Source organism: Bubalus bubalis, chromosome 11, assembly GCF_019923935.1.
Source record: "Bubalus bubalis isolate 160015118507 breed Murrah chromosome 11, NDDB_SH_1, whole genome shotgun sequence".
Lineage (NCBI taxonomy): Eukaryota > Metazoa > Chordata > Mammalia > Artiodactyla > Bovidae > Bubalus > Bubalus bubalis.
In genome coordinates, this window is record NC_059167.1 from 75415898 (window position 1) to 75432050 (window position 16153).

General features: G+C 37.6%; 1 protein-coding gene across 1 annotated transcript; it reads right to left on the bottom strand.

Annotated features, from left to right (window-relative positions):
- Positions 1-1019: 1019 nt before the first annotated feature.
- On the bottom strand, positions 1020-1955 carry LOC102394055 (olfactory receptor 4F3/4F16/4F29-like). The gene has a single exon (XM_006062413.3). It carries the CDS (start codon positions 1953-1955, stop codon positions 1020-1022), a length of 936 nt encoding a protein of 311 aa, XP_006062475.3.
- Between the last annotated feature and the right edge of the window lie 14198 nt (positions 1956-16153).

Genomic DNA, 16153 nt, shown 5'->3' on the forward strand with positions numbered 1-16153 from the left:
GCAACTTATAATAATACAATAGAATAATTGTAAAGGGGAGAATTAAAGGAAGTTAAAAGGGAACAGAGCAGGCAATGCAGGAAAGTAGGAAAAGGAGGAGGAATAATGGGACAGGAAGAGAGGGAAGTCTAAGAAAGGAGAGGAAAATAAGAAAAAGTTTTTCCTAGCCCAAAGACCATAAGTGACTGAGGAAAAATGAAAAGAAAGAATTAGAAAGAAAAGGGAAATGACAATCTAATGGGGTTGAGTAGCAAAATGCTAATTAGAGAGAAAAACTGTGGTGTTTCCCAGCTCTTTTTCTCCCAAGAGCAACTCCCATGGCTTCTACTGGAGATGTGTGACCTCATACATGCATGTTCTCAAAAATTCTGTGTGCTTGCTCTTGAAGATTCTGCCCTCTTTGCACAACCCTGGAAGAGAGCCAAAGGAGGGGGCAAATGTGGGCAAGCTGCAGCATCCAATATGAAGACTCGGTTCAGTTCTCACTTAGCGAGTCTCCCATTAGGTGCTGATAGGAATTCCTATCTGTGAGACATATTGTTCAATCACTAAGTTGTGTCCGACTCTTTGCCACTCCATAGATTGTACCAGGCTCCTCTGTCCTCCACTGTCTTCCAGAATTTGCTCAAATTCATGTTCACTGAGTTGGTAATGCTATCTAAATATCTCTGTGAGACATGATTCTGTTACAAAAAGACAGATTCTCCTGTCCAAAGGCCTTAAAGAAGGATTCCATGTTTTGTATGTGTAAAAATTACTCCATATAAATATTATTCCTTAGGAACAGAGGCTCAAGATCACTGTAAACTTTGAAAATACTTCATATGTAATTCCTTTTCTCTTTTCAGAAGTGAATGTCCCTCCCTTCTAAGTGAAAGACAAAATAGATTCTACATCAGTGTGCTTAGAAAATCAAAGTAGGATGAAGAAAAGATTTTCTCTTGAGTTTGGCCACAAATAATTAACATCAGTAATCAACAAAGGCTCTTCACAATACAAGCATCACTTCAGAGATCTTTCTATAACTCACTAGCTGTCTGCATACCCTCCTCATTGCCACCTTCACTTCTTGATTCCTGAATGTGAACAGGATTCAGGAGAGGAGTGAGAACTGTATCAAAGATGGCCAGAAACTTATCCAGGGGTATAGAGGGAGATGGCCACGTGTAGACAAATATCAATGGACCAAAGAACAAGACTACTACAGTGATGTGAGCTGAAAGTGTGGACAGAGCCTTGGATGAAACTGCTGAAGACTGTTTTTGAACAGTGAGAATGATGATAATGTAGGAAATGATCAGAATGAAGAAGGAGCCAACAGAGATGAATCCACTGTTGGCTGTGATCATGGACTCTAGTTGGTATGTGTCTATGCAGGCAAGTTTGATGAACCGAGGAAGGTCACAGTAAAAAGTATCTAACACATTAGGGCCACAGAAGGGTAATTTTACCACAAAAGCTAGTTGAACCATTGAATGGGTAAGGCCAATCATCCAGGCAGCCACTATAAAGAAAACACACATCCTTGGGCTCATGATGGTCAGATAATGGAGAGGCTTACATATGGCAACATATCTATCAAAGGCCATGGCAATGAGCAGCACCATCTCCACCCCACCGATGACATGGATGAAGAAGATCTGAGCAATGCAGCCTCCAAAGGAGATGACTTTATGCTTTCTGAAAAGGTCATATATCATCTTGGGAGAAGTGACAGAAGAAACTCCTAGGTCAATGAAGGAGAGGTTGGCTAACAGAAAGTACATGGGAGAGTGTAAGTGAGGGTCACAAGTCACAATGAGTATAATGAGAGAGTTTCCCATCATGCTTGCCACATAAAATGTGGAGGAGAACACAAAGAGGAGAAGTTGTATTTCCCAGGAGTTGGTGAGTCCCAGGAACAGAAACTCTGATACCACAGACTGATTTGCTCCATCCATGGACTTTGTTAGCATTGCTATCTAAAGGAGGACAAAAGGAGCAAGTGTAAATTATGGTAATACTGAAGAAAAAAGGTCAAACTTGTGCAGCTTATTTCAACTTTAGCATTAAAACTGACCTAGTATACTAATGGCCTTTAAGTGTCATTACACAGAAAAATTAGTTGTTCTTATGTGAGGTTGTTCTTATCACCAACTTGTCTCTGCAGTTAACACCTTCTGCTTCCTGTCAGGGTTGATGCCCTAATATTAGTCATGACATACAAGATGGTCAGCACGAGTAAGAGGGAGTCAACCCCCAAACTTTTGATTTTGCATTTAAAACTATCATGTTATGACCCCAGTTCCACTAAAGTAAGAGGTGCATACAGGGAGGTGCAGGTCCATAAACTGTCTTTCTAGTTTGCTCATTGAGGCACAGAATTTATGAATACTTAGAAACTTCTTTAGCAATCTGACGTTACAGTGACACTCAGGTTTCTGATTTTGTTTGTTTCCTGAAGAAATAGTCCATGGAAGACTACAGACTAAAGAAAAGTCCTTCAACAAAGGTAATTTGAGAAACACTGCTTAGTGTACTGAGAACATGATTTGAAAATTTTAAAGCTATGAAATGTGTAACATAGTGAAATCCAGTTTGTACAAGTCTTGATATAAGGTCTTATCACATTATTTTGTAATTATTTATTCTTATTTAGAGATATATCCTAGCTTAGAAAAGAAAATAATGTTTCTGGATTTAGATTACAAAGATATATACATATATAATGTTCAGCCACTGACAGCTTTATCTTGGGTGAGTTACTTAAACTCTTTGAGCCTCAGTTTATTTATCTATGAAATCATAATTAGTAAAATAATTAATGTATATTAATCATATGGTAGTACTAAGCATTCAGTAAGTGTTATGCTTCTATTTATTTCAACTGCCCTGATAGCACTCAACACTGTGGAGTGAATGAATAATAAAATAAAAAATATTGACCCACAGGGACCATCAAACTTTCATATCACAAAATATATTTCAGTAAATAATTAAAAAGAATATAATATTCACATCCTATTAATTATATTAATTATCTTCTACAAGTTTAATTCCTTTGCTCTCAAAGAACACTGTGTATATTAGTAATAACACCACAAATGTAATTTATTATTTGTTTCTCTTTCCCAACTAGGCTGCAAGCTACATGAAATTATGGACCATATCTGTCTTCTTCATTGCAATGAACCAAAAACTTAGAATCACAAATATAGATTTGCTGAAAAGGTAAATTAAATGTATTTACTCTGGTTAGGGACTGATTATGTGAAGAAAGATGGACTCTGTGGGATAGGGAGAGGGTGGGAAGATTTGGGAGAATGGCATTGAAACATGTAAAATATCATGTATGAAACGAGTTGCCAGTCCAGGTTCGATGCACCATACTGGATGCTTGGGGCTGGTGCACTGGGACGACCCAGAGGGATGGTATGGGGAGGGAGGAGGCAGGAGGGTTCAGGATGGGGAACACATGTATACCTGTGGCGGATTCATTTTGATATTTGGCAAAACTAATACAATTATGTAAAGTTTAAAAATAAAATAAAATTAAAAAAAAACAAACAAAAAAAAGAAAATTTTGCATAAAGGAAAATGAAAATAGGGAATAGGATTAAAATTAAAGTTTTCAATCTAGTGACAGAGACTAGTGAACTCAATGAGGTCAACTTCAGGAACTGTTGTAGCCACGCGTTCCGGGAAACAAACTCACTCAGAAGGACAATGCAGATAGTGGAGTCCAGTTTATTCCACCGGCGGGCCCAAGGTAGAGTCTCCTCTTAGCCAAGGACCCCGACCAGTTTTTGTGAAAACCTTATATACCCTGACTGTATGTGCACAAACCCACCTCCCCAAATTCCCTGACAATCAAAGTTAACCCATGATTCATTTGCCTTAAGCCTAGGTAGTTAACAGTGGACAATTATCAATAAGCCTGTGGTCATACCCCAATAAGCATAATAGAATATATGATTATATTCGGTCGCACAGATAATTAGGATAGTCTTTTAGAGACGGAGAGCCCTGGGGTTCTTCCACCTGGGTCGGGGGTGGGGGTAGGGGTCTGGTTTTCCAGTTGGTATGTCGTTTCCATAGATACTGGGCATATAGCTCAAAGTCCACAGTCAGACCCAAGATGGAGTTCTGATTTCAAGATAAATCCTGTCCTGTTTCCTCCTTCAGAACTATTGATAAAATCAATATCCTTTATTTATGAAAATCCCTAGTCATTATAGATTAGGAAATAAATACCTAAATATGTAAAATAACTTGATCCAAACCATAAGTTTACTTAGTGTTAGCACTTATACTAAAACCCAAATCTACTGACTCCAAGATGAGTCCTATTTTCTGTTTATTTTTCCTGTAATCATGACTTTCTGAGGATACAGTTTCAACAAAAACATGTGACAGATAGTAGAAACTGTTGAGGAAAGATAAGCCCCTATTATAGCTGATGACAGTCATTTATTATCAAGCTGGTACCTGCTGCCTTGGTCTTCATGATTAATTACCTCCAACAACTTTCTATCACTAATTAATGTAGTTCAGTGTCCTGGGAAACTTGGAAGCTTGCTAAAACATTTGTTTTTACTCTACTTGTCCAGGAAAGTACTCTTATTTGGAACATAAGGCTTTTTGGATGAACTCATGATAGAAAATGCCAGCTTAATTTGTTCTACTCAACCTCTCTATCTCCTGAGGGGCCTCAGACACCATAAGAGAATCATTATCACCTAACCACTCAAAAGTCTCCATAAATTTGCCTGTATTCAATTTCTACCTCCTTAAGAAATCATTCTAATTCCTCCAACCTGAGTAGTTTTCTGCTTCTAATGTTTCCTTTTAACTCCCTCAATAAATTATAGGGCTATTCTACAACTATATTTCTTTATAAGCACCACAGTAGAGGAATTAACAAGTCTTCAGTAAAATGCTTGAGTGCCTCATTCTAGTCAAAGTATATTGAAGTTAATTATCAATCTCAATGTGGAATCAGGGACAACAGACTCCATTTGGGACTTGGTGTTAAATAGACTGATTATATGATTTCATTTTTCTTTGACTTCATCTCAATTTAGCTCTTATCATATTCTATAACAACTGTTTCTATTATTTTTAAAAGAAGCTGCATGGGATAATGAAATGAGTATAGGCTTTGATATCTGAAAAATTATATTTCACCTTCTGTCACCTAATACTTGGTGACTTTGGTAACATACATTTCATATCTGACCCATAGAATGGAGAAATCTGATCCATAGAATGGAGAAAATGAATGTCTTTCAGAACTGGGAATGTGAGACAATATTTGTCATCAAATCTAATTAATTTCTCTTCTTTAATGTCTCTGGTAATGAAAGTAATATATATATATATCTCCACAATGAGGTTATATATAAGTAAATTATAAGTTAATACAGTGAAATGAAATGAATCATTTGGAAAGTAAACTAAATAAACCAGATTTATATTTATCATCATGAAAAACTCAAATATTTTATATTGAATGAAAAACATAAAATTCTATACTAATATAAATATCATTTTATATGTTTCAAAACATTATTGAATATAAATATATATAGATGCAATAGAAAGTTTGAACAAGAATGCTATACAACAATGTCAGAATAGTGATGTTCTCTGAGGAGGAAAAGAGAGGAATCTGATAGGATGAGTGATTTCAATTTTACTTGCAATGATATCCTCTCAAAACAAATTTGTTAAATAACAAGGTCCATTAATCTTGAAATTAAATACCCAATCATACAGTTTTGGGTACTTTTTATTTATTTTTTTTTTTTACCATTAAAAAAATTTTATTGGGGTATAGTTGATTTACAATGTGTTAGTTTCAAGTATACAGTAAACTGAATCAGTTATACATACACTTTGGGATCCTCTTCTCTTATAGACTACTACAGAGCACTGAATTTCCTGTGCTATACAGGTCTTTATTAGTTATCTATTTTATACTTAGTGGTGTGTATGTATCAATTCCGATCTTCCAATTTATCCCTCCCCAAATCTTTCCCACTTCTAGGCATACAGTTCAGTGGTAATAACTATGTTCATAACATTGACCAATTATCACCACCATCCATCCCCATCAACTCTTTCACCTTGTAAAAGTGAAACAATACCCATTAAATACTTCTTCACTTCCTCATTCCCAGCTCCTGACAATCAGCAGGATTATTCTTCTTCTAAGAATATATCCAGACAACCTATGTTTTCACCAATTCATCAAAAAGAAAACTGGATGATTGTGTTAATAGTATAATTAAAACCTCAAATATTAAAAATATTATGGTACTCCATCTAGAAATCCTCAACACTGGTGCCAATATATGACAAACCTAATTTTAGTTTTTTGTAATGTAGCTGGAAAGAGGTACATACAGCTAGATGTCAACTGATGCTCATTCACTTGCACATCCCTAAACCTTTCTGTACCCTCTTGTTTTTACTCAGACCCACCTATTTTTATTTGCTTTAAAACATTTTATTGCAATCTTTCTAATAAAGATCACCTAATTGATTTTGGTCCCCAAACTTCTAATCAGCCCATCCCCTCTGCACCGGAGTTTGACAGCTGCTCACACAGGTTCATGCAGGAAACATGTGAAGTTCCAAGGATCTGACCAACACCAGGTAGGACATCCTCTGCATCAGCAAAATCCTAAAACACAGTACCAGGCAGAAGGCATGCTGCTCTCCACTTCTTGTCACAGCCTGTTGCTGAAGTGGCAGGAACCACCACCCAATCATACAGTTTTGGGTACTTTTTAAATGAGTGAAATATGTCAGAATTTCTTTTTTTAATTTAATGCATTTGCCATGGATCCATTCCTTTCTCTTTTCATTAGTTCTACTTTCATCAGTTCTCTCTACATCTTTCACAAAAATCTCACCAGAATTCTCTTCTCTTTCAAGTACTTTCCCTTCCAACAAAAATACATCAATTCTCAAAACAGATCCAATCATATTGTTAAAAATTTAGTGTGTCCCTTTTTGCCTTCATGTAAACCACAAAGTTCTAACAGAGCAGTCAAAGTCCTCTGGAGTCTGGTTCTTTTCAACCTCATTTCCTGTCTCCTTTTCCTGCTTCTTTTCTTACACTCAATGATCCAGCAACACTTGTTTATTATCTGAAAATGCCACACATTGTATATTCTTCCATGTCTTTAATTATACAGGTTCTTGTCCACCAACTCCCTTTCCACCATCTCCACGCACTGCTCACACCGGAAATTAAACACATGCTATAATGTTTAGACTCCCTTTTTTAACCAGCTCTTCACAGTCTAAGCAGATTCATACCTTTTTAATTTTTGTTCCCATTCATAACTCTTTATTCATTATCTAAACCACCATTTATTGCATTACACTATGCTTAGTTTTTATATAAATGATTGAGGGTTAGAACTGTGCTCACACTCTCTTGCAAACTCAACTGCTAACAAACATTCAGAATAAAAAAGGGAAGGAGGGAAACACTAAAAACATTGTCTTGGCAAAATTTTGCTAAAGGTTTCAATGATACAAAAGTGTAAAAGTGTTAGTTGTTCAGTTGTGCCCAACTCTTTGTGACCCCATGGATTTAGCCCCCAGGCTCCTCATGCATGGAATTATCCAGGCAAGAATACTGGAGTGGGTTGCCATTTCCTCCTCCAGGAGATCTTCCTGACCCAGGGATCGAACCCAGGTCTCCTGCCCTGCAGGCAGATTCTTTACTGTCTGAGCCACCAGTGAATCCCCCTTCAAGGATTTGGCAAATATAATAATTGCAATCTTATCTTCCTATATTGGGGCTATCTTTACACATAATAAAGATAGCCTCCATATAGGAAGATAAGATTGCAATTGAAACAGAAATAGGAATACAGATTATATATTTATAACATAACAATTCAACAAAGATAAAAGATAATATAATTAAATGATTGAAAACCATAAAAATATGGCTGCTTTGTGTATCTATGGCAGGAGTTTAAAAAAACTGATAGTTTTGAAGAGACAGAAGAAAACAGAAACAGATTATAAAAATGAAGGAGGATTAAGGAAAAACGAGTAGCCCATGTCAAAAAGAAGGGAGATAAGGCAAGTATGTGTATAATGACAAAGAAAGACAAAGTCCACTTTAAATGAAGTAAATGGTAGCTTATGGGATATGAGTTATATTAGTTTCTGGGCCCATTCTGCAGAATTTTTTAATTATAGCAACTTTTAGTACCATGTCTACAGGTATCTTTTAAGTACTCAGTCTCTTTGAAGACTTTATCCATATGCCTATACTAGTAACACACATCTAGTTATGAATTTAGTTTCCTTTTGAGTCTTGAATATCTTCCACAATGTAACAACTGGGAATTTGAGGAAAAGTGCATCTAAAGAGGCTAAGGCTAAGTCACTTCAGTTGTGTCCGACTCTGTGCGACCCCATAGACGGCAGCCCAGCAGGCTCCCTTGTCCCTGGGATTCTCCAGGGAACAACACTGGAGTGGGTTGCCATTTCCTTCTCCAATGCATGAAAGTGAAAAGTGAAAGTGAAGTCGCTCAGTCGTGTCCGACTCTTAGCGACCCTATGGACTGCAGCCTACCAGGCTCCTCCGTCCATGGGATTTTCCAGGCAAGAGTACTGGAGTGGGGTGCCATTGCCTTCTCCAAATCTAAAGAGGGAAGAGCTATAAATATGGAAACTACTGGGGTAACACTGATTGTTCTTTAACTACCCTGCAATGACTACTAGAAGAAAAGAAAGAAGTGAAAAATGAAATTGCCGTATATGTTCCATAAGGGAGAGAAATATACAAACAAATGTCAGAATATACAAATTCAGAGTTTGATGTGTAAAACTCAAATGTCAAAGTTTTAAATGCATCTGAAGCACACTAAGAATTCTATTTATGTCCTGAGTAATAGTCAAAGAGAGGGTTCTACATGGAGACATTAGGGTATGGTGTCCAGTCACCTAGGAGTCAACAAATACCTACAATCAATCTCCCAGTTGATTAGATTTTGAAACCATTTTCTTATAGATTGGTTGTGCATCCATTTTCACTCTTGCAATAGTTTACACAAATACCAGAGGCAAGTTCTTTTCCATCTGCTGGCTCAGTGACACGAGGCACCTCAAGTTGTCAGAGGCCAGTCTTAGGGTGTTCCCTTTGGAAGCATTCTTTCCTGGGGCACAGAGCCATCTGAAGCCAGCTGAATCATAAATGATCAAATGATAATTATTTAAGCAATTAAATTTACATGGTAAAAAAGAAAAGGTCAAGTTCTTCTCCTTTTACTGTATTAATTTTTTCTTGACTCATAGAGAATTGATCAATCTTCCAGAAACACATTGCCAGACATTTAATTCTTTATAGATGAAAAAAATGCTGGTAGGTGGGGGTTCCAAATAATGGAATTATCAAGCTGAAAAATGGTATCCACAGACATCTCATAGTTTTGAAAAATCTAAACCACTATTCATATACATTTCCTTCTCAATCTAAAATTATTGAGAGGTTTGAAAGTCCCTCAGCTGAAATGTCCTGCATTTAAAAAAATTATTCATTTATTTAATTTTGCTTGTGCTGGGTCTTCATTGCTGCACATGTGCTTTCTCTAGTTGCTGTGAGTGGGGGCTACTCTTTGTTGTGGTGCGTGCCTTCTCACTGTGGTGGCTTCTTTTGTTGTAAAGCATGGGCTGTAGGTGCACCAGCTTCGGTAGTTATGGCACATGAGCTCAGTAGCTGTGTTGCATGGGCTTTGTTGCTCTGTGGCACGTGGAATCTTCCTGGACCAGGGATCAAACCTGTGTCCCCTGTATTGGCAGGTGGAGTCTTATCCACTCTACCAGGGCTGTCCTGAAATGTCCTGAGTTTTAACTTTCAAATTGTCATAAAAATCTTTCTTCATACCTAAGTAAAATTCTGTTCCCCCATTTGACTGTTTCTTTTACTTGTTAAAGCTGTGTGCATAGAAATCATTTTCAGCATCTTTTTCAATTACTCTTTTATATATATGAATTTAAAAAGACTGAGTAACCCCTTAGTTTTCTGTTTCTAAAACTCAATGTCTTTTATGTTTCCTCAGTATTCCTTTCTCATCTAAATCCTTACTATTCTTACTATTTAGAGAAAAAAATTAATAAAAAACATTTTAAAATTGTAAAGCACATAAGAGAGTAAGAGAACCAATTTGATCTCCTGGTAGTTTTCATTTTGTTTTTAAATTTTGCACATCATATTTTAAATTGACATTTATATTGAAAACAACTTATTCTTATTTGGAACTTTGAGTGTCTTTTCTATTTAGGTGTCTCTAAAACTCTTTTCCACCTTGAAAATTTTACAAGTTAAATAAATTTGCTGCCCTTTTCAGAGAAGAATACCAGTTTATAATTTATCTTTTTTGGAAAACCAATGGAGATTACAGCATTACCCTTAATTTCTTAGTTTCATGTGTCACCAACTTTTCTTACCTTTTTAATAAATTGCAGATAATGGGAATCATTCATTTCATTATCACTGAAAATAGAGTGCTAAACCCCAAACATTATAAAACCATTTGATTTTTCATAATATCTTTCACATTACCCTAACACTGTGTGATTCTAGTTAAAAGTGATGGTCAGTTTACATTATCCAATGTGTTATTATCCATTTTCACAATTATTCTCCACTACTAGTCAATTTGTTACCCAGGATGCTAGCTATGCTGGTTTAGGATATACTCATGCATTTTAAGATATGATTCATTTCCAAAGTAGTTTCAAAATAGAATCATATCTGACATAGAGCTACTTTCCTTATTGTTAAGTTTATTCTCATTCTTCCATTTTACCTGCACAAAGAAAAGAAGCCTCCTCATAGAGTGTTAGATATTCTTGTGTTCTCTAAGTGCCATAAAAACTTGCCATTATAGAAATGAAGTTTATTAATAAGTCTAGAGGACAATGACCAAGTAACACTGCAAAGACTGAAGTTTAGGAGTTCATGGATCATGGGACTTTATCTCTAGGGACCTATTTAGCTTGACCAGAAAAATTGTCCTAAAGACTCATAATAAGACACTAGAGAAGAAGAGGAAATAACATGTTTATCAATGTAGGACAGAACACAGTGTACTCAAAATTTTGTTACCTTGATTTATAACTTTCAAATATTTCAATGTATGGCTTATGAGCATCCATTTTTACTCTTGCAATAGTTTCCACAAATATCAGAGGCAAGTTTTTTCCATCTGCTGGCTCAATGACACGAGGCATCCCAAGTTGTCAGAAGCCAGTCTTAGCTGTGTTCCCTTTGGAAGCATTCTTTCCTGGGTCATAGAGCTATCTGAATGCAATAAACCAAAGTTCACAAGAATAGGAAGCAAAAGTTTACATTGTAAATGATTTCAGTTCAGTTCAGTTCAGTCACTCAGTCGTGTCTGACTCTTTGTGACCCCATGAATCACAGCACGCCAGGCCTCCTTGTCCATCACCAACTCCCGGAGTTCACCCAAACTCATGTGCATTGAGTTGATGATGCCATCCAGGCATCTCATCCTCTGTCATCCCCTTCTCCTCCTGCCCCAAATCCTTCCCAGCATCAGGGTCTTTTCCAATGAGTCAACTCTTCGCATGAGGTGGCCAAAGTATTGGAGTTTCAGCCTCAGCATCAGTCTTTCCAATGAACACCCAGGACTGGTTTCCTTTAGGATGGACTGGTTTGATCTCCCTGCAGTCCAAGGGACTTTCAAGAGTCTTCTCCAACACCACAGCTCAAAAGCATCAATTCTTCAGTGCTCAGCTTTCTTCACAGTCCAACTCTCACATCCATATATGACCACTGGAAAAACCATAGTCTTGACTAAGCAGACCTTTGTTGGCAAAGTAATGTCTCTGCTTTTAATATGCTATCTAGGTTGGTCATAACTTTCCTTCCAAGGAGTAAGCATCTTTTAATTTCATGGCTGCAATCACCACCTGCAGTGATTTTGGAGCCCCCAAAATAAAGTCTGACACTGTTTCCACTGTTTCCCCATCTATTTCCCAGGAAGTGATGGGACCAGATGCCATGAACTTCGTTTTCTGAATGTTGAGCTTTAAGCCAACGTTTTCACTCTCCTCTTTCACTTTCATGAAGAGGCTTTTTAGTTCCTCTTCACTTTCTGCCATAAGGGTGGTGTCATCTGCATATCTGAGGTTATTGATATTTATTCCAGTTTGTGCTTCTTCCATCCCAGCGTTTCTCATGATGTAGTCTGCATATAAGTTAAATAAGCAGGGTGACAATATACAGCCTTGACATACTCCTTTTCCTATTTGGAACCAGTCTGTTGTTCCATGTCCAGTTCTAACTGTTGCTTCCTGATGTGCATATAGGTTTCTCAAGAGGCAGGTCAGGTGGTCTGGTATTCCCATCTCTTGAAGAATTTTCCACAGTTTATTGTGATCCACACAGTCAAAGGCTTTGGCATAGTCAATAAAGCAGAAATAGATGTTTTTCTGGAACTCTCTTGCTTTTTCAGTTGGCAATTTGATCTCTGGCTCCTCTGCCTTTTCTGAAACCAGCTTGAACATCTGGAAGTTCACGGTTCATGTATTGCTGAAGCCTGGCTTGGAGAATTTTGAGCATGACTTTACTAGCGTGTGAGATGAGTGCAGTTGTGTGGTATTTTAAGCATTCTTTGGCATTGCCTTTCTTTGGGATTGGAATGAAAACTGACTTTTTTCAGTTCTTGTGGCCACGGCTGAGTTTTCCAAATTTGCTGGCATATTGAGTGCAGGACTTTCACAGCATCATCTTTCAGAATTTGAAACAGCTCAACTGGAATTCCATCACCTGCACTAGCTTTGTTTATAGTGATTCTTTCTAAGGCCTACTTGACTTCACATTCCAGGATGTCTGGCTCTAGGTGAGTGATCACACCATCGTGAGTATCTGGGTCATGAAGATCTTTTGTAGAGTTCTGTGTATTCTTGCCACCTTTTCTTAATATCTTCTGCTTCTATTAGGTCCATACCATTTCTGTCCTTTATCAAGCCCATCTTTGCATGACAGAATGTGTCCACTGGAGAAGGTAATGGCAAACCACTTCAGTATTCTTGCCTTGAGAACCCCATGAACAGTATGAAAAGGCAAAATGATAGGATACTGAAAGAGGAACTCCTCAGGTTGGTAGGTGCCCAATATGCTATAGGAGATCAGTGGAGAAATAAGTCCAGAAAGAATGAAGGGATGGAGCCAAAGCAAAAACACTACCCATTTGTGGACGTGACTGGTGGTAGAAGCAAGGTCTGATGCTACAAAAAGCAATATTGCATAGGAACCTGGAGTGTTAGATCCATGAATCAAGACAAATTGGAAGTGGTCAAACAGGAGATGGCAAGAATGAACTCGACATTCTAGGAATCAGCGAGCTAAAATGGACTGGAATGGGTGAATTTAATTCAGATAACCATTAAATCTACTACTGTGGGCAGGAATCCCTTAGAAGAAATGGAGTAGCCATAATGGTCAACAAAAGAGTCCGAAATGCAGTACTTGGATGCAATCTCAACAATGACAGAATGATCTCTGTCCATTTCCAAGGCAAACCATTCAATATCACGGTGATCCAAGCCTATGCCCCAACCAGTAATGCTGAAGAAGCTGAAGTTGAACGGTTCTATGAAGACCTACAAGACCTTTCAGAACTAACACCCAAAATAGATGTCCTTTTCATTATAGGGGACTGGAATGCAAAAGTAGGAAGTCAAGAAACACCTGGAGTAACAGGCAAATTTGGCCTTGGAGTACGAAATGAATCAGGGCAATGACTAATAGAGTTTTGCCAAGAGAACGCACTGGTCATAGCAAACACCCTCTTCCAACAACACGAGATAAGATTCTACACATGGACATTACCAGATGGTCAACACAGAAATCAGATTGATTATATTCTTTGCAGCCCAAGATGGAGAAGCTCTGTATAGTCAGCAAAAACAAGACTGGGAGCTGACTGTGGCTCAGATCATGAACTCCTTATTGCCAAATTCAGACTTAAATTGAAGAAAGTAGGGAAAACCACTAGACCATTCAGGTATGACCTAAATCAAATCCCTTATGGTTATACAGTGGAAGTGAGAAGTAGATTTAAGGGACTAGATCTGATAGACAAAGTGCCTGAAGAACTATGGACAGAGGTTTGTGACATTGTAAATGATTTGGTCCTTTGTAAAAGTGACTTTTTATACCTTGGGTTCATATATGCTGCCTTTAGGATAGAAGGCAAGATATATTGTTCACTGGCTTAAGATATGTAGTGCACCAAATAGGAAGCATCCTAAATTTAAAAGTTGTTCACCTCCCAGTTGATAGAAGCCTGACCATTAACCAGTCCATTCTACCACTCCATCAATGAGATGCTTCTGGTAAGTGTAGTAAATTCCATGGGTGTAAGCTTATTATCACACTTCATTTCCTAGAAAATTATGTCCAGAGCCAAAGTTGCATGGGACACCATAGGAACAGATAAGGCAGAAAGGTATTCTGTAAGCCCACAAATGGTAGCGCTAGCAGAAGCACCACAGCTGGGAAAGAAAATCAGCACAGTATGGAGACAAATCTCTAATACTTGCAGGAAAGGTAGCAGTGAGTCTATGGAGAGTATGATGAGGTGTGGCACCATACAGGGAAGCTTTACATCTGCATGGGAAGCTTTGGCACTCAGCAATAAAGATAGATTACCCAAAGTGAGGGGGAAGTCCATGTTGCTTCATCTATGCAGAGACTTCAGCTATGCTTCTATCAGGACTGTTTAGTACCAATTAATAATGAATAGTGTGTGATACCAGTGAAACAATACTAGGGTAGCTGGGAAAAGAGGTTGTTTTACATCACAGAAGGAAGTCTTCTTGTTACTGAATAGTGAATAATCTCTAATAGTCTTTTACATGGGCAGTCTCTGTATCCTTTCTGAAAAGTCCATCCATATATACTTCTCCTCAGACTCCACCATAAAAAATTTATACTCATGTTCTTTCTTAGGTCTTAAGGAAACAAATAAATCATTAGCCCTCCTCACAAATTAGTATTATCTGTACAATAGGCCATCTTCCCTTCCGAGAGAAGTGTACAACTAAAGGTTATTCCCTGAGCGGAAGAAAGGCAAGATGGCAGCATAGGATAATGCTGAGCTCATCTCCTTCCATGGACACAACAAATCTAAAGCTATATACAGAGCAACTTTTCCTGAAGAAGACCTGAGGGGAGATTTGACAGCTCCTGCATAGAGATGAGGAAAGATGGAGACACAATATCCACGTAAATCCAACCTCATCCTCATTGTGATGTGATATGGAGGGTCATAACTGAGGGACTTAAGTGCAGACTCTCCCACCCTGCAGACAGTGACAAAACATCAACTTAAAGCCCATCTAGACAATATAGGAAGAAAATTCACAGTTACTCAAGTAGCAGTGACAATAAGCCCTCAACTGCTAGAGCCCTCTTTGAGGTCAGAGACATCAGCAAACATCATGGGTTGAGTACCCTTAGAACCCTCCCTTGCCATTTATTTTCCCTTCACTCATACTAGATAGCTGAACTCGTGAAGAATAATAAACTTTTCAAGACATGAAGTATGTTTGAGGAGGCAACTTATGACTACAATAGAGCGATTAAAAAGGGGCAGCAGTAAGGGAAGTCAGGAGTTACTGTCTCCAGAACATGAGACAATTTCTGTTATGCAAACCAGCCAGTTTGTGGTATGCTGTATCACAGCCCTAGAAAACTAGTACAAAAACTATTCTCTATCAGATGAGAAGTGATAGAGAATTTTCTCTGTTACTTAACTAAAAATTAAAGAAAAATCTATTTGTGTAAGAATATGTCTCTTTTTCTCTATAAGTAGAAAGTTTATTTGCGATCTAATGCCTGTGTGTGTCTCTTCTTTTGATGTCTTGGTAAATCTGGTTCTTCTCTTGATCTGTAGGTAAGGTTGTAAATTTGAACATGGGAACTTTATGTGTGGCTGTACTTCTGCAATTGAGAAACTCATGTGAATGTGAAATAGTCCAACTCAAGGAGATATTAATAATTTTTGTACAAAGCCTCGAAAAGAGGCTGACAGGAATCTACAATAATACAGTCCATATTGCAAAATTTTTAAAATGAACTTCTACTCCTTTAAATTTGCTAGATTTT